This window comes from Calliphora vicina, chromosome 4 (genome assembly GCF_958450345.1).
Source record: "Calliphora vicina chromosome 4, idCalVici1.1, whole genome shotgun sequence".
NCBI lineage: Eukaryota > Metazoa > Arthropoda > Insecta > Diptera > Calliphoridae > Calliphora > Calliphora vicina.
Window position 1 is genome coordinate 95,832,811 of NC_088783.1, and position 16,430 is coordinate 95,849,240.

Genomic DNA, 16,430 nt, shown 5'->3' on the forward strand with positions numbered 1-16,430 from the left:
ACAAAATTTTTAAAAATTTGAAAATGGAGTTTTGAAACTGCCGTTAAAAAAATTTTATTTTTTTGGTTATACCTGCGAATAGGTTAACGGTATCCTACGAAGACAAAAACTCACATACAAGTAAATATGGATATATTTTAAGTAAAAATGAGCTTTTATTTTAATATTTTTCAAAATATGTTAATTTTGTTCCTACATTTCTTGTTCTAGTTGCCTGAGACACGTTAATGGCTTGGCGAATTTTTAATAACTTTAACATTTTTTGACCAATTTCTGTTTTTTATGTCTCATTAGAACGGCAATTACGTACACATTTCTAGTCTTTTAAATTAAATTGCAAATGTAATTTTTTAATGGCAAAATTTTTACAAAAACTGAACAAAATGCATTTTTCCCCCTTGTAAATGCATCTCAAAACTTCAGAGGGCTTGCTGATGATTTTTTTACTAATTTTCACCAAACTGGAGGGTGAGAATGGCCAAAATCCAACTTTCGTTTATTAAGGGCCACCCTAGTATGCATATTATAGTTGGGTCTTAAATTTGTTGTCAGAAACCTAACTCTTGCAGCAACAAAATACATGCTATTCAATGTATTTTGTTGTTGTATCAGCAATATGATTTGTTATATTTTTGTTTGACAAATAGGTGTGTCTCGTCTCTATGTATAATTCTCTATGCCTTGTTTCTTGATGGTTCACTGTGGTGAAAAAGTGAGGCAATTTTTATGAAGGTATTAGAAAAAGTAGTATGGAAGTGGGGAGGCAGATGAAAATCTGCGTTCCCATTTGTTTTCAGTGAAGAAGAAAATATTTTTTTTGAAATTGTTGGGGAAGAAAATATTTTTTGTAAAATTGCAAACTTGCAGAATGGGAAGAAAATATTTTTTTTGAAATTGTGGGGAAGAAAATATTTTTTGTAAAATTGCAAACTTGCAGAATGGGAAGAAATTATTTTTAGTGAAAATTGACACCAATATATTTATTTTGTATAATACTAACTCTGAATTATATGGACACGGACTCATTCATATACTCCATAAAGACGGAGGATTTCTATAGTGATATCCGTGAAGACATTCCATTAAAGTTTGATACATCTGAGTATCAACCTGATAACATATTTAACATTCCTCTATTAAATAAGAAAGTCCTTGGTATGATGAAAGATGAGAATAATGGAAAAATTATGAAAGAGTTTGTGGGACTTCGGTCTAAAATGTATTCATATAAAACAGTTGGCATAAAAGAGGTGAAACAAGTAAGAGTGCTATATTCGGCTATGCCGAATCTTATATACCCTTCACCTTTGTTGTGGATGCATTATTATTTTTTATAATTAGTATATATGTATGTACATTGCCCACTTTCAGCGTACAGCATCCTAAATTTATCAAGAACACAAAAAACAACAACAACGCCAAACGAAACAAAACACCAAAAGAAAAAACAAAATACGCAAGGCAATGAAACCAACACACATCCAAACATACGTTTAATTGTATAAAAAACAACAACAACGCCAAAAGAAACAAAATACGCAAAGCATGCACATTCAAACATACGATTTGTTGATTTTTTGTCAAAAAAACCAACACACAACCAAACAAACGTTTAGTTGTATAAAAAACAACAACAACGCCAAAAGAAACAAAACACAAAAAAAAACAAAATACGCAAAGCATGCACATCCAAAAACATACGTTTTGTTGCTTTTTTGTCAAAAAAACCAACACACAACCAAACAAACGTTTAGTTGTATAAAAAACAACAACAACGCCAAAAGAAACAAAAAACAAAAAAAAAACCAAATACTCAAAGCTTGCACACCCAAGCATACGTTTTGTTGTTTTTTTGTCAAAGCATGCAATACATTGTGTTTTTTGATGAAATTTTCAGAGGTTGTCTCGGATTTTTGCTCATATCTCCGTTATTTATGGACGGATTTTGCTGATTTTAAATAGCAAAATTCTCGAAAGTATGTCTGACAGAATTGTTGAAGATTTGGATCCCGGAGATATCTGGGGCCTTCAGAAAATTGATTTCAACAGACAGACAGACAGACAGACGGACAGACAGACAGACGGATGGCTTAATCGACTCCGCTATCTATAAGGATCCAGAATATATATACTTTATAGGGTCGGAAATGAAAAATGTAGAAATTACAAACGGAATGACAAACTTATATATACCCTTCTCACGAAGCTGAAGGGTATAAAAATCTAAAGGAGTAAAAAAGTCTTGTATGGAAAATGGTCAATTGTAGATTATAAAAAAACATTATTTGAAAAAAAGATTATTTATGATTCAATGAATACATTTAGATCAAAGTTTCACCAGCTGTATACACAGAAGTTGTATAAAGTAGTTTTGAGTTATGCAGATGACAAAAGAATTATTGCGGCCGACGAAATAAATACATATGCCCGTGGACATTATAAACTTCAACATAATTTTGACACCTTTTTTACGGACGAGGACGATGATATTTTCATGAAAATAGATAATGATTTAGTAGAATTTTTAAAATATTCATCTGATGATGATTATTTAATGAACATATATATTTGATTTTAAAAATTAAATTATAATTAGTATGTAAGTAATAATAATAAAACAATTTTTATATATTTTTTAATATTATTAAATGTGTTTTATTTTAAACGTTTTGCCATTGTACATCATTAACTTCATAATCTAGTTTTTTCCGATTTCTAGTTACACGAGGAGAATACTGATATGGTAAAGTTGATTACTTAAAATTTTTATGATTTTCATCTTTTGATAGTATTTTTATTTTTGGTGAACCTTTATTGGAAAAATGTTTAAGTCGTTTAGCTACTGAAGATGCAGAAGTTGGGTTGAATTTTTGTATTGTTGTATCCATATCAACTTGATCATCAATATCATTATTAGAATAAACATCCTCTGGTAAATTTATATTAGTTTGTATTCCAATACTGCTTGATTCTGGTTTCATTGTTTGAGTTTCAATATGTTTTTTATATATTTTTTTTGTTTGAGTTTCATTATCACGTAAATTATTCATTGTTTTACTTGTACTCTGATAAGATGTTTTTTGCTTTCCAATCAAATATTTAGACAGTTCTTGTTTAATATAGTACCATTTGTTGATATCTTTGAGTGTATGCGATCCATATATTGGTAAAAGCTTTCGATGTAGAAAATCAGAATCCATAGTTTTTATTTTAAATTTATCATACGTTGATGGATTGAGGACAATAAGTTTTGATAAATTATTTGACATTTTCTAAAATTTTTCCAATGACTCCACTTAATACTGAAGAAATTATGACTGGTAAAAATCCACCTTTTTGAATAAGATGTTTCCTCTTTTGTTTCAAAGAGGTTTGTGAGGAACAAACTTTTCTAATCGTATTCTTATATGGTTTTATTTTATCAAAAACTGTTCTATTTATTTTATGATTTTTGTTGATGACGTTAAAAAGAATTTCATATATAGTTTTTATGACCACATCATCAACATGTTTTAGTATCGCATTTCTTAGTTTAGGCTCTGCTTTTTTAAGAACATAAAGAATATGTTTGTTCTCCTTTAATAATTTTAGATTGGAGGTCATTATTTATATTTGCAAATATTGAGTAATGACTATTATTGAATATATCAGATCTAAATCTTAAGGCGTTGTGTATTTGTTGAGTAAGGTCTAGTAATAAATAACCATGAGCATGTTGTGTACATTTATTATATACATCAACCAAAGCTTTTGAATTTTCAGGATATACTTGACGAGCTAAATGTTGAAACTGTAACTTGTCTCTCGGATTTTCAAACATTACTACATATTTTGAATTTAACGAAATATCTCTGGATAAGCACCTTTATGGAAAAATTTTTGTGTTACTAATATTACAGATAAGTTTTTATGATGAGATCCCTTAGTAAAGAATTCACAAATTTTTTTATTAGATGTTTCAAGCATTAAATCATCCAATATTATTAAAGTAGATTCTTTATCATTCGATAAACTCTACATTTTCAATTTTGGGTAGTGAATTTTTTTCAGCAAAACACCATATGATTCGATCTATATCTTTAGATATTAAGTGTTGATTTTTTAACAAATTTAAAATAAATGAAGATTTTCCACATCCTGAGGGACCACAAACCATCATTGTGAATGGATATATAAACTGATGAAACATGTTTACACTTTCATAAATAACATTAAAATGAATCAAAGCAATACATTCTTATTATAAATATGAGTAAACAAATTCTCGTCAATGAGCTTCATCATCAAGCAAGAAAAAACTTTAAACGACGTCAATTTATACAAAGGGGCATTTTAGATACATGGCAAATAGACTTGGTGGAGATGATACCATTTGCAAAATATAATAAAGGTTTTAAATATATGCTTACTGTAATTGATGTATTTTCAAAGTATGTATATGCATTACCATTAAAAACTAAAACTGGAATAGAAATATCGAAAGCATTAAAACATATTATAAAATTAAATAAAGGAAAATCTCCCAAAAATATACATTCAGATCAAGGAAAAGAATTTTATAATAAACACTTTAAAGCTCTAATGAAAGAACTTAATATTAATCATTATCATACCTATTCCAATATGAAGGCATCAATAGTAGAACGATTTAATAGAACATTAAAAAATAAAATGTGGAAACAATTTAGTATGCAAGGAAATTATAAATGGATAGATATATTAGATAAATTATTGAAAGTATATAACTCCTCTTATCATCGTTCTATAAAAACAACACCCAATTCAGTTAATAACATAAATGAAGAAAAACTTTTAAGAAGTGTGTACAACAACTTAAAAATTTTCAAAAAAGGAAAATATAATATAAATGATTTTGTTCGAATAAGCAAATATAAAAATGTTTTTGAAAAAGGTTATACACCAAATTGGTCTTCAGAAGTTTTTAAAGTAAACAAAATTTATGTTACAAATACTATAACCTACCAGCTTGCTGATCTAAATGGAAATATAATAAAAGGCGGATTTTATGAGGAAGAATTATTAAAAACTAAAGTTCCAAACATTTTTTTGGTCGAAAAGGTGTTAAAGCGTCGTGGGGAAAAATTATTTGTAAAATGGTTAGGAATTGGAAAGGAATACAATTCATGGATTCATCGAAATGATATTAGTGCATAACTTAAACATATATTTATTGCAGTCAACAAATTTTTCAATCATTTAATCTAAAGATGGCTTCAAGTATAGAAGAAAATAATATTTATGTTACTTTATTAAGTAATGATTCAGTGCATATTTATAACAACTCACCAAGTACGTTTACAAACTTGTTAAAACAATCGTTAAACTTAAATGGTGAATGGATTGTAGGATTATCAGATATTTCATTTACATTAATTAATAAACATGATATAATTGATAAAAATATTATAAAACGTAAAAAGCGAAATATTTCAAATTTGGATAAGTCTTCAAAACATGAAGTAACGACAATATCAAAGTTGAGTACTACTGAACATGATAACATTAAATCAAAATTTAAGGAACTTATGGATTCATCAAATGAGAAGGAAACAAATTTAAGTATTAATAATACAACAAATAATACTCCACAAACTAACGTATCATTAAAAGAAAAAGTCAACAAAAGCTTAAATAAAGTGAACGTAGAACGTAATACTCAAGTTATCACCAAAGAATCAGCAAGTGATAAAAAAGATTTAAATCAAGAATTAGAGAATGACAGGAACGATTCTATTTTATCGTCCACACATAATATTTTGGAAAACTCGTTAAATAAATTTTCCAGTAACATTTCGCATTATTTTAATAAAGTTGATTCAACTGATGTAAACGAAATTGTATTTATTTACACAGATATTATTAAACCTCGGCATGTGGGGAGCAAAAAAACTAAATGTTTGAAAATATTTTCAACATCATCATTAAAAAATTATATTCATTTTAATAGAATAGATTATTATCCTATTGAAACTTTCAATATTAATGATGTATCCATAATGATTCGAAATGATGAAGGAAGAGATATTGCTTTAGAGAAATATATTCCAGTCTATTGTACTTTACACTTCAAAAAATATATATAATGACTATACACTTAACAGATAAACCATTTTTAATATAACCATGGATGTGTTGTATACAAATTACTACATTAATCAATCTGGAAATAATATACAAAATATTGGTGAAATATATCATACACCAAGAATTGTACAATATGGGCGTGGTATTGGAACACTGTTTTCATCTCTCTTCTCACACCTGAAACCATTCTTGAGGACAGGATTAAATTATTTAAAAAATAAGTCATTAGATATTGGAAAAGAAATTTTGGAGGAAATCGGAACAAAACCAGTAAAAGATATTCTATTTAATCAAGTGAGAAAAGTGATAAATAATATTAAAGATGCTACTATTGAAAAAATAAAAACAATGCAGAAAGGCAAAGGAAATCCTATAAAACTTAAACGTTTAAAACAAACCCCACATAATAAATTCAAACGTTGTAGAGGAAAGAAGTTAAAAGATATTTTTGGAAACTTAAAATGTCTGGATTTATAGAATGTATGAAAAGTGAATTGGATTTATTTGAATCTCCTCCAATTCAAACTAGTGTAATTAAAACAGAGGAAATATGTTATAATCCAATTGCTTCATTGGACAACTCTAGTACTATAGAATTTGTATCATTGGGGAATGGTGAAACATATAGAGATCTTAATAGTATTTATCTGAGACTGGTGGTTGAATTTAAAGGAAATGGAGGTGTTGTTAATAACCTATTACACTCCTTATTTAGAAATTGTGTAGTTCATCTTAACAATAAAAATGTATCCCAACCCGACAATAATTATCACTATATATGATATGAATAAAATTAATTCATTAATTGAAAAAGAAAACTCTGGATTGGACAAAAGAAAAAAACTATTCAAAGATGGAAAAAAAGTAGAGCTTTTTGGAAAACTTCATGTAGATGTTTTTAATCAACAAAAATATTTACTTAATAATGTTGATCTTAAGGTTACATTAAATTTGGAGAAGCCTGATTTCTATATATTAGATGAAGCTAATTTATACATAAATCACCTTGTTATTAATAATAATATTTTAATGGCACATCATAATGTATTACAATCAAAAAATGCAATTTACCCATATAAAAGAGTAGAAATGAAGACATTCACATCCTGGAAACCATTCATTATCTCTGGATAATGTTGTACTTGGGCAATTACCAAACTTTTTAATTTTTGGAATGGTATCTAACAAAGCATATTCGTCGTTGCTTTGACAAAATCAGCTATGTGTTTTTTCCTTTGTTTATAGTAGAGCAAAAAATCCGTTTTATGTAGTTACCTTGGCAATTTTTTTAAAAATCAAACGTTCTATCGAATTATGGTTAACATTGCTTTAAGTATTTCAGAAAATAAAATATGACTTATTGGCCAGTGGGCAGCTACAGAAGAATTTTTCGAAAAACTACACATAACTCATTTTGTAGGAACATTTCTAAAAATTATTTTTAAATTTTCTTACACATAACTGTTTTGTTTTTAAGACATAATGAATATTTTAAATAAAACAGCATTTTTTAAATTTATCCTTATGATAACTAATTTTGTCGAAAGAAATGGAGTTTCTTACTAGTTAGTTAATACTTTAAATTCGGAACATTTATTCAATATTTTAGAAGCAAAACATTAAAAAGTAGTAAATCTAAAGCTAATGAATTAATTATAATAAAATGCGTGGTAATCGTTAGCATTATATATTTTCAGTTATTTAGTGCACAATAATTTTTCATCTCCTCCACAATTGTTTCCCTTTCTATTCCAGTGTTCCAGTGAACTGAATGCCGGTTCTTATACATAATTTTTTAATAATATTAACAGTTGCCTCCTCAGAAATTTACCATGGCCTTATTGAGTTAAAATTTCCCCAAATATTTACGAATCCATTAAGGCTCTGATGAACTTGCCTGGCGCATTCGGCTTATATAATCCTTTGGTGTAAATACTGGAGCATGAAAACATCTTTCCAGTGTTGAATGAACACTATCAACCTCCATCATTGTGTGTCCCTTTCCTAAAATTAACCGCTCTATTGCAATACCTGTTCTTGAACTGAGGTTTGCCAATGCGATCAGATATCAAAATTCCTTTTTTGTGTGGTAAACAGTATTCATTTATAAAATTTACGATACAACTTTTAATATTGTTAGGCGTAGAAATGAACTTCCGTTGTATTCTTAATATAAAACGTGAAATTGTGTTCCGCCAGTTTCGATTTATAATACTGTTCAGACACTTGCAATTTGGACATAGCAAAACACTTTGCATGTCTATGGTAGCGGCCATTATTTCCGGCGACATATTATTAATAGCTGATTGTTTGGCAGCCCTTGCTTCATCTTTTTTTACAATATGTAATTGATACTCTACCTCATATGTGTTTCCTTGTGAATATCCTTAGCATACATCACATTATTCCGATGTTGTGTTTTTGCATGCCGACATTTTATTCCAAATTAAAAGTAGCTAAAAAATCTTTTTTGACCATCGCCATATTTTAAATAGCAATCGCATAAATGCCTCTTAATTATGTTAGTAAAAGTTGATCTTCTTCGAATTGAATGAATGAATGAACTCCATACTAGAACCAACCCTTTTATGTACGCTTTTTAGCATCTCATATGGATAAATTCCATAAATATTGAAAAACTATTTGTCAATCATCTTCACTAACAATACCACATAATAACTTCTTTCCGTTTTTTCCGCTAAGAGAATGCAACGCTTTTCTCGAATAGTCTAACCTTTTTAACCAAAACATTTTTTTTTACCAATTTATTATTTTTTATTTTAATTTTTCAGCAGGTGTTCTTCTTGACAAGCGTGTTCAACGCTTTCCGCAGTTGGTTCAAAAGTTCCTGTTACTTCATTTAAAATGTTATTTGGCCTTCCATATTTCTTTTACAATAATATGAAAAAACAAGTAAGAAAGTATGGTCGGTCAAGCCCGACCATATAATACCCTACACTAAGTAAAAGAGCAAAAAAAATTTTTCTTTTAAAATTTCAATAATTTATATTTTTGAGTGATTTTCGGAAGTGGGGTTATATGGGGGCTATGATCAATTATGGACCGATCACCATGAAATTAGGTCATGTGATTTATGTCTATATTAAAGTTAACTATGTTGAATTTTGTTTGTTTACCAACATTTTTAAGCGATTTATGCACGTTAAAGTGATTTTCGGAAGCGGGTCTATACCCAGCAAAAACTTTTCTTACAAATAAGCCGAAAAATAAGGGGAATTTGACGATTCAACTACTTATTTTTCTACTGTAAGAAGTCATTATTTTTGTTCGCGATGTCCCAAAAGTAATCCTTTATATTTTGGCCAGAAATAAGTTGTTTTGTTAGTAGAGTATTTATAGAATTTTTATTTACACAAAAAAATAAAAATAAAAAAAAAATAAGTCGCAGACCCGATTCGAACCTGCAACCTTCTGTTTGGTAGTCTGCCGTTTTGCTCACTACACCACTGCTTAGTTATTTCATTGTGCATCAAATAATAGTTTTCACACAGTAATGCAATATTCTTTTCTGTTTTTCTAAAAATAAACATGCAATAAAAAAATGGGCAAATTGAAAAAAAGTAACAGTTTTTTTGTTTTGTTTTGTTTGTTTATTTTTTTTTTTAGACTTTACTACTTAAAAAGTAAGTTATTAAAAAAGACATTATTAAAAAGACATTGTAGCCTTTGTAAGCGAAGTTTTTGCTGGGTATGGGAGCTATGACTAATTATGGACCGATCGTAACAAAATTTGGTGACATGAATTTTGTGTATATAAAACTTATTTGGAGCGGAATTTGTGGAGATACTAGGGTATTCGAATTATTCGATTTTTCTCTTGTTCGAATAAAACGAATAATTCGAATAAGAGATTTTAACTTGTTCGAATAATTCGATCACACGTTTAAAATTAATCGAATTATTCGAATAATTTAATTTTTTTTAAAAAAGTAAAGAATGAAGTTTTGATGTCGGTTTTTTAATATTTTATTGTTAAAGAAAAACAAAAAATAACGTTATAGTTAACAATTCAATTATCAAGTATTGATAATGTTAAAAAACATTCGAAAACAAAGTCCATCATTAAATTTTCAACAGAAATATTCTGATCAGATTAACTCCAGAAATTGAGTAACTAATTCTTTAGTAAATTAATTATTCACTTTTTCTAAATTATTTATAACAAATTGTATTATACATCAAGCTCTATCAACGTTGCCGAATCTTTGCTTAATAAACTGGTCTTGGGGAATTACACAATAATTTCATATCATTAAGTTTCATATCATTTGAAGTCAGGCAGTGCATGATTGACGCATTTACAAATACGCAAAAAGTTTATTACCATGTTATACAAAGATGTTCAAAATCATGTATAAGACGAACTTCATGCTTTTCTTGCAACAAAACGTTAGTTTGCAATATTTGTGTTTATCATTCGATTTATTAAATATTGTGCAACACTTACGTACGCGGTTAATAATATCACTTATATACATATATTTTAAGATCATGGCCTTCATCTATTTCAATGTAATCATTATAAATGTCGTCCTCAATATCACTTTCGATGACCGTTTCAAAATCACATTCTCACATTCAACTCTACTTTAATCCAAGTTAATATTTTGACTATTAATTGCGATTCTTCTAATATTTCGCCAGCTAAATAACGAATAATTTATTCCGTACCTTTTATTTTCATTGGTTCAAGACCTAAGTTAAAAATTTTGAAAGATATGTTTTTAGAATTGTAACTTGCATAATATTTATATATTTATAGAAGGAGCAATCGGAACACTCATCTACTGTGATCGAAAGTCCCTTTGTCTTTAATTATTTGTCGAATTTCAGAAACAATACCATTTTTGTGAGTCATTATTAATTATTTGAATTTGAAATTATGAAAAATTTTAAGCAATTTAACAAATTTAAAAATAATGAACATTTATTCGTTTTATTCGATTATTCTACATAGAATTGTTCGAATTATTCGTTATTCGAAAATGGCCATTTTTAAATTGTTCGAATAATTATTCGTAAGAAATTATTCGATTAATCGAACGATCATTAGTCGAATGAATACCCTAGGAGATACATATATAAAGTAACATTTATGACCGATAAAGTCCAATTTCGGGAGGACATTCGTATGGGGGCTAGGTGAAATAGTGGACCGATTTCAGCCAGTTTCAATAGGCTTGGTCCTTGAGCCGAAAAAATAATATGTACCAAATTTGATCGAAATATCTTCAAAATTGCGACCTGTACTCTGCGCACAAGGTTTACATGGACAGCCAGCCAGCCAGCCAGCCAGCCAACCAGACGGACGGACGGACGGACGGACGGACATCGCTTAATCGACTCAGAAAGTGATTCTAAGTCGATCGGTATACTTTAAGGTGGGTGTTAGACTAATATTTTTGGGCGTTACAAACATCTGCACAAACGCATAATACCCTCCCCACTATGGTGGTGTAGGGTATAAATATTTAGAAGTATTACTAACATTTTCTTATGTTAAATCAAACACAAACTAATGAAATATCGCGAAATACTTCATAGAACGACTATGAATCTAATAGTTTTCAAAAAACAAATTTTTAAATCTATCGACCATTTTTTCACAAAAATTTAAATGGTTTAAAAAACGGTTATGTGAATTTTTACACATAGCTGTTTTTGTAGGCACATTTTGTATATGGCTTACACATAGCTATATTTGCTAACTTCTAAACCAATAAAGATATCATTAAACGGTTTGGTGGGTAGATGTATCATTACCAAGGGTTCAAAAAGGAGCAGTAAAAAAATTTTCAAAATTTTGCACATAACCGATTATGTCGATATACTGGAGATAGAAAAGAAAATCCATATAACTTTCAACATTTTAATTTACAAAGATTTAATTTGGTTGTTAATGGAGTACAATTTCCAGCACAGCCTATTGAATTTAATTATAATAATGGTGGAATAATAAGCACTCGAGGTTATCAAACACTATTTAAAGGAACTGGAATTCATCATTTCGATAAAGGTCATCAAATAACAAAAGAACTATTTGATAACGGATATTTTTTACTATCTTTCGATTTAACACCAGATCATAATAATAACTCTAATTGTGGAAATTTAATAAATCAAGGAACTATTCGAATAGAAGGACGTTTTGGAAAACCGATTATGGAGGCAATTACCTGTTTAGTATATTGCGAATTTGATAGTATACTGGAAATTGATAAGTCTCGCTCTATAATTCAAACGCTATGAACTCAATAAATATTATAAATACTTTAAATTCAAATAATTGTACAAAATATAAATTTAAAGGAGTTTTCCCCAGTAATAAATTACCCAAAACACCTATTGCAAAACCTTCATTTTACATAGCCAACACTGATCCATCTTATAAACCTGGACAGCATTGGTTCGCTTTTTACTTTCCTGAAAATAAACCAGCAGAATTTTTTTGTTCTGCAGGTCAACCTCCAATTAAACCATTTATTTCATTTTTAAATCGAAATTCTAAAACATTTGTCTACAATAATATGCGAATTCAAAGTGAAACTTCAATGTTTTGTGGTGTTTATTGATGTATTTTTATTTATTTAAGATGTAAAAATTTAACTTTTAATAAAATTTTAAATATTTTTAATTATTTTAATTTACATGAAAATGATATGTTTGTTTTAAATTTATATAAATATTTTTATTTGTTTTATAGAAAATAAAAAGAAAGAAAAATATATATTATTTTGTTTTTATTTCAAGTTCTTTTTCCACATTTAGTAAAACTTCCAATAAAATTTTATCCTGGCCGTCATGCAATGCAAGGAATAGTGGAATGTCTATAGGTAGCAGTATTAAAATTTCTTGAATTTCAATTTGGTCCTTGTTTGAAGTATAATTTGATCCAATTTTAAAGTTGTTGGATGTATCCATAATTCTGAATATGTTTTTTCTTGATAGACTATCTTTTATTTACTAAAATTATTTCTTAAATTCAAAATTTACAAGCGCCTATCCATATTTAAAATTGTAGGAAATTATTATTAACAAAAAACAAAAAATTGTTTATGTTGCATTATTTATAATTTTTTAATATATTTTTGCTTTAAAATTAACATATTTGATATTAAAAATATTTTCTACATTAACTTATTTTAGACGTTTAGATAATAAATAATATCTTCTTATAATATCATCTATTTTGCTTATAAGTAGTTTATGTTTTCTACAACTGCAAGTGTCAGGACCAACGTTTGTGTTATCATTCGACCATGAACAATTTTTGAAGTGTAATCCATATTTAGATGGTATAGGTTCTTCATTTCCATTTTTATTAATAAGTGCCAAATACTGTTCCAATATTTGTTGATGATCGACAAAAATTAAACCATCAAAATCTTGAAGAAATTGTTGAATTTTTATATGTGACATCTTTATTATAAAGCTTTATTTTTAGAATTAATTTATTTTTAAGAAACGTTGATACTTATATACTAATAAACCAATTATCCTTATTAAGGATTTCTTGAAAGTTTTCTATTTTCCCAACCGAAAAATGATTGAGAATTTGGTATGAAAAATTCTCCCAGTTCGTCTTCTCCAGTGGGATTTTCACTGATTAGCTCTTCCAATTCCAAAACATATAAACCATTTTCTAACTTTCTCGTTAAAGTAAATTGGTTCTTTTTAAATTCATCTATTACTTTATCTTCCAAATTATTATATCGTTTGGGAAGATAAAACATCCCCTCATCAAGCTCTGCCATCACCACATTTCCATATTTATTCTTATTGCGGAAAATATTTAATACCTTATATGGCTTTGATGTTAGTAAATCTTTTGATGGTAAAAGTCTTATTAGTCAATTAAAATAATTTTACTTCCATCATTTATATTTATATCTAATCCAATTCATCTCCAAAGAATTAGTAATTTCTCTTTAATATTTCAAATTGAGAAAATCTTAATTTAGTTTACATATGTAAACATTGTCTCCATGCTAAAAATTAAAATCGCAAATAATTGTCTACCTGTTAAACATTTTTTTGTATGGACTTTTAACATAACTACATACATACATATGTACTATACAAAATAAATATATTGGTGTCAATTTTCACTAAAAATAATTTCTTCCCATTCTGCAAGTTTGTAATTTTACAAAAAATATTTTCTTCCTCACAATTTCAAAAAAAATATTTTCTTCCCATTCTGCAAGTTTGCAATTTTACAAAAAATATTTTCTTCCCCAACAATTTCAAAAAAAATATTTTCTTCTTCACTGAAAACAAATGGGAACGCAGATTTTCATCTGCCTCCCCACTTCCATACTACTAAAAAACTCTCAATAAATTTTAGAAGCATTTCAGAATTTTAAAATTGTTTTTAGTTGAATACATAATTAAGTGTGTACTCTTCGATAACTAAGGACAACACTTCTATTTACTCTCTATATCTTCTCGAATTTTTTAAACTGGTTCACATTTTTATCAATTCTTTATAATTTCTCATAAATTTTGTTTTGTTTTACCTAGCATACATCAATTTAATTAACACATATATGTATATATATTTATACTTCTAGCGATGTAATAACGTTAATGAAAATGGTTTGCAGAGGGCCACCAAAGAAAATATTAATGTGCCAACTATTGAACCAATTTCGTTATTTAATGATAAATCTAGAAAGTCAGCCGTTGAACCAGTAGGTAAGCACATTTTACCTACAGACATAGATATAGTTGATATCTATAACAAGAATGAAAAAGTACTATGCAAAGAAAAACACAATGCCGAAAAACTTGTTGAATGTGCTAATCACAAAAAAAATGTTTTCCAATTTGATACATTGACACCGAAGAAAAAACAGAACCCATCTGATGTGCTGGAAAAAGGTAAGTTATAAATTCAGGTTATCGTGCCAAATATTTAAATCTTATAACTAGGTTTTTTAATTTCCCGGCCTTTTTTGATTCCCGGGAATCGGGAAATTTTTTTCTACATTCCCGGGTACCCGGCGATTCCCGAAATATATAACGATACTGTTAATTAGTAATATTGAGGGGTAATTCACAAATAGAATAAAATACGTCCGACTCAAATAGTTTCAAAATTAACAATCATAAAATTTTATTTAAGAAAAAATAATTATTAAAATAAAAAATCAAAAGTTACTAAACAAATTTAAAAAGTTAAGACAAAGTATAAAATTAAAATATGTGTTACAGTAAGTGCCACAATATTACAGCCAAATTTCATATGAAAACTTAGTGTTATAATCATTATATAACAGAGCTTCGTGTTAATTAATTAAATTTGAGCTTAATTCACTAAAATCTTAATCCGTAATTAAAAAATGTCTGCCTTTCATTCCATAAATCCATTTCCAAAATCTAATTCTTTTGTTTAAATTGAATTAATTTTGAAGTTAATTAACAGAATTTATTCAAACTGAATGATTAAATTTTTGTTAATTCAAATCTACTACAAATTGAGTTAAATTTATTTTTCTTCATTCAGTTTTGTTTTGCTTTTAATCATTTACAAATTCCATACAGATTATAAAAAAATAAATTTTACGTAAGGTTTTTTTTAACCCTATACCATGACCGCTATGTGTATTTCCACAATTTTCATTTGCGACCCTATAAAAAATATAAATAGGGATATAACCAAATTTTGGCCCAAGCACCACTGGATGGCAAATGTTGTGTTATATACGATAACATTTTTTTCGGGTCATTTTGGAATAAGAACCTCACCCACAAAACCGATTTTTTAAAGTCAAAATTTTCTCAAATTTGTATTACTTTTTTTTATTTTTTTATAGTAAAACCGCGGATTCTTTCCCGTTATAGCTCCCATATAAGGCCCACTTCCGAAAATCACTCAAAAATATAAATTATTGAAATTTTAAAAGAAAAATATTTTTACTCATTTACTTGGTGTAGGGTATTATATGGTCGGGCTTGACCGACCATACTTTCTTACTTGTTTTATCTATCTATATATATAAAAATGGATGTTTGTATGTGGGTATGTATGTATGTATGTATGTATGTATGTATGTTCCGAATGAACTCAAAAACGGCTGGACCGATTTTAATGAAATTTTCAGCGAATCTTCAGAATAGCCTGGCGGGTAACACTGTAAAGTCAGATTTTTGATTTTCGGTATGTGGGCGGAGGGGCGTGGCAAAATCAAATTTTTACATTATACCGCTAAAACCATCTATATATATAAAAAACTTCTGGACCGATTTTGATGAAATTTTCAGGGAATCTTCAGAATAGCCCAGGGGGTAACACCGTATAG

The 16,430-nt window shown here is 28.1% G+C and overlaps 1 protein-coding gene across 1 annotated transcript in view; it reads left to right on the plus strand.

The window, feature by feature from the left end:
* The window catches only part of dtn (transmembrane protein 132C dtn), a 343,107-nt gene that overhangs the window by 255,588 nt on the left and 71,089 nt on the right, over window positions 1-16,430 (plus strand). The window contains exon 15 of the mRNA XM_065510268.1: window positions 14,700-15,009. Coding sequence (XP_065366340.1) covers window positions 14,700-15,009 — 310 coding nt within the window. The remainder of the gene's footprint in view (window positions 1-14,699; window positions 15,010-16,430) is intronic.